The 3,775-nt window shown below is 43.6% G+C and overlaps 1 protein-coding gene across 3 annotated transcripts in view; it reads left to right on the top strand.

Moving 5' to 3' along the window:
* The window catches only part of LOC118326061 (acyl-CoA dehydrogenase family member 11-like), a 6,836-nt gene that overhangs the window by 2,327 nt on the left and 734 nt on the right, over positions 1-3,775 (top strand). For all 3 annotated transcript variants that reach the window (XM_035658960.1, XM_035658959.1, XM_035658961.1), the window contains 11 exons: positions 336-559; positions 673-772; positions 1,221-1,338; positions 1,500-1,642; positions 1,728-1,880; positions 2,195-2,289; positions 2,382-2,481; positions 2,574-2,714; positions 2,802-2,894; positions 2,979-3,086; positions 3,180-3,351. In XM_035658960.1, coding sequence (XP_035514853.1) covers positions 336-559; positions 673-772; positions 1,221-1,338; positions 1,500-1,642; positions 1,728-1,880; positions 2,195-2,289; positions 2,382-2,481; positions 2,574-2,714; positions 2,802-2,894; positions 2,979-3,086; positions 3,180-3,351 — 1,447 coding nt within the window. The remainder of the gene's footprint in view (positions 1-335; positions 560-672; positions 773-1,220; positions 1,339-1,499; positions 1,643-1,727; positions 1,881-2,194; positions 2,290-2,381; positions 2,482-2,573; positions 2,715-2,801; positions 2,895-2,978; positions 3,087-3,179; positions 3,352-3,775) is intronic.

Here is a 3,775-nt window from a genome sequence, read left to right as displayed (position 1 = left end):
CTTATGTTAACATGTAACTTGGCCTGTTAAGATTTTTTTTTTTGATTTCTGTAAATATGATCTCCTGATGCTGCAAATTCAACAAATTACCATTTTAGTTCTCTTTACAACCTTTAAAATGTTTTGATCTCTGTTGTGCATAATAATTTAACAGTGCATTTTGAGTTTTTTGTTTTTAAAAAAAAATCTGTTATCATTAGAAGATTTGTTCAATAAAATTTGAATTATACTCTAACGGTTGATGAGTTGAAAATTATACTGACTGTCATTTCCATCGACTATTTAGGATGCAAATGACAATCTGTGTGGATATTTGTGCATATACTTGTTCACAGGCAGCTTTCTCAGACCTGTGTGCATTTGGAGAACGTGTGGCCAATGAGGTGGATGACTGGGGCAGAGAGTGTGAGGTTACGCCACCACGGCTGGTGCACTTTGACCCCTGGGGTTGCAGAGTGGACCATATTGTGACCTCCCCGGCCTGGAAACGCATGAAAGAGCTGTCGGCACAGGAAGGACTGGTCGCTATCGGCTATGAGAGGTCATTTGGGGAGTGGAGGTTAGGAGATGGTTGTACTTCCTTTTTTGGTTTAATTCATATTTCAGTTCATTCAACTTTTTTTCTGATAGGATAAGTTGTTCTAAATGTTTGTGCTTGTGTGTGTGTTCCAGTCGTGTGTACCAAATGAGCAAGTTGTACATCTTCTCTCCCTCCTCTGGTCTCTACACCTGTCCTCTGGCCATGACTGACGGCGCTGCTAAAGTCATCCAGGTTTGTCAGAAAAACAAATGATCTGACTAACGTTGTAGACTTTTATGTCTGAAACAAACCATTGTTATTTTGCTCAATACATTGTGTTAATTTAACAATAGCTGAGTTGTAGTAGTTGTTGTAACCAGATTATTGTTGGTTTTTGCAGTAACCTAAATTCTTTAGATGTAAACAAGAAGCCTGTTTTTCATGCAGTATGAAGGCAAAAATGTGTAGCTTTATCCAAAATGGCTCATTGTAAGCAAAAACTGTCCTCTGTGATCTTGTCACTGCTTCATCATACATCACTTACACACTGAAGAAATATGGTGTGTTGTAGCAGCTAGGGGAACAGTATGGTTATTGAACAGCTGTGTGTAAATGTGGGTTTTAGAGTCCGATTATTGCAACACAAGTACAAGCATTCTGATTTCTCCCAGTAACCTTTTTTCTGGCTGTGTATGTGAAGTCTATAGGTGTTTCGTGGCCAACAGATGAAGCCTACAGTCGTCTGACAACCCGTCAGCCTGAACGTTTCTGGACGTCTGGACAGTGGATGACGGAAAGACAGGGAGGATCTGACGTGGGTCAGTAGTGACTCTGACGGTTCTCTTACATGAACCAGTATCATAAGAACTCAAGAAAATGTTATTTTATCCACTTATGGCCCAGTGATACTTAATTGTTACTTGAGTAACACTTAATTATTAATCCATCATGTGTCTCTTCATGTCTTGCGTTTCCTCAGGCAGTGGCACAGAGACGGTGGCTGTTCCCCAGACCGATGGTTCATACAAACTACATGGCTTCAAGTGGTTCACCTCTGCTACAGACGCAGACATGACTCTCACATTGGCCCGAATTCAGGACAGAACAGGAGCAACCACACCGGTACTGCTGACACTCCTCTATCATCAGTCATCACTCTTCCTCAATCACTTACAAAGTGATTTCATTGCTTGACTCTGTCCCACAGGGTAGCAGGGGTTTGTCTTTGTTCTACGCAGAGGTGAGTAGAGATGAGGAAGGCCGGCTGAAGGGAATAGAGGTTCAGAGACTGAAGGACAAGCTGGGCACAAGACAGATGCCGACTGCTGAGTTACTGCTGGACGGCCTGCAGGCACACAGGGTCAGTTACACATCGTCATTTATTGCAATAATGATAAACTGCAGACACTTTCTCTGATTTATAACACAAAGTACACTGAAGTTATGATAACTTCCTGTTTCATGACGATAAATTTGGCGCCATGCCGTTTGACACAGTCACAGGTAGCACAACTTTTAATCGTGATTGTCTTTAGATTGCAATGACCAAATCTGAAGTTGATCCAATCAATTCTAGGAGTGTTAAAATATAACGCACCAGATCGGCAAAAATGCCCACTAAACGGTTTTTTGTATGAATACATAAAAATCTGTATTCCTTCTTTACACTTACAGCTCTCAGAGGAAGGGAGAGGTGTGGCCTCCATAGCCAACATGCTGACTATAACACGGATCCACAACAGCGTCTCTGCAGCAGCCGCAATGAGAAGGCAGGATGCTACTCAGACTATTGCACTGCATCCCGCACTCATTTCTTAAAACGAGCCATAACTAAACTGATTAATAATGTGTGTGATCACAGGGTGGTCCAGTTAGCTCGTGACTATGCCACTCGCCGCACTGCCTTTGGAAAGCTTCTTAAAGACCACCCACTGCACATACAGACTCTCGCTAGGATGGAGGTAAGCTGCCAGCGGGTGAAGAAACTACACAAACTCTACACAGTGTTTCCCAACATGCCTCACTAATGTTTGCTCCTGCTGACATTGGACAGGTGGAGACTCGAGGAGCGTTCCTTCTGGTGATGGATGTGTGTCGCCTGTTGGGCCGAGAGGAAAGCGGCATGGCGACGCAGCTTGATACGCACCTGCTGCGTCTGCTCACTCCTGTGGTCAAACTGTACACTGGGAAGCAGGTGAAGTTCTTATACGAATGTGATAAACTGTCTAGAAACTCGCTGTTTTGATAGCGACCCTTACCATACTTGTTGTTTTTGTCTCAGGCGGTGGCTGTGGTGTCGGAGGGTTTGGAGAGCTTCGGTGGACAGGGCTACATCGAGGACACCGGATTGCCTGGACTACTTCGTGATGCACAGGTGAGGTCAATACATAAAAATCAAGTTATTTAAGGTTTTTGCTATTTTGAAGCTCACCCCTCTCTCTCTCTCTCTCTCTCTCAGGTGTTGAGTATTTGGGAAGGAACCACAAATGTCCTGTCTCTGGATGTGCTGCGCTGTGTTGCTCGTAGCTCAGGAATGGTTCTTCATGCTTACGTCACCCACGCCAAGGTACAGGGTCAGGGAATAATCCTGTCAAACAAGTTCAGTAACTAAGCTATGACAGTTTAACAGGAATGTGTTATGTACTTTTCCTCCTTGTAGTCCCTGCTTGCAGGTGCATCAAGTGTTTCCTCACTGGCCCCAGCAGTCAAAGCAGTGGACAGTGCTCTCTCTGAACTGGAGGACTTTTTTCAGGTAGCAGCTACCAGAGGACCCGGCTACCTGGAGCTAGCAGCCAGAGACCTGGCATACAGCCTGGCTCGCATCTACACGGGTAGGTACCACAAACACACAAACACTCCTCTCCTTTAGAAGAGTACCCCAGTGCAACAGAATCAAGAGATATTGTCTTTTTTCCTTGCACGTGTTCTTCCTTGTCAAAACCGGGTTGCCTACATTACCCACAATACAAGCTGACTACCGACAGTTAGTTAGTCAGAGATTTGTGTGTTATGTAGAGGACCCCTTTTCTATCATTGAGTAAACTGTCAACACCTGACCAAGTGACACATCTTATGGATATTTCATCTTATATGAAGTTCATAACAATAACAGTACAGAACAACTGATGAACTGTACGATGAACCTAAATAGTGAACCCAATGACTGCAGGAAGTTTGTGTTAAACAAGCAATTTGGATGAATTTTGAGCAGATTATTTCCTGTGAATACTGATCAGAGATAAGTTTTCCTGATAT

Source organism: Morone saxatilis, unplaced genomic scaffold (genome assembly GCF_004916995.1).
Source record: "Morone saxatilis isolate NCDOM2014 unplaced genomic scaffold, NCSU_SB_2.0 Contig16, whole genome shotgun sequence".
In the NCBI taxonomy this organism is placed as follows: Eukaryota; Metazoa; Chordata; class Actinopteri; family Moronidae; genus Morone; species Morone saxatilis.
This window is presented reverse-complemented; position numbering and strand designations above follow the sequence as displayed.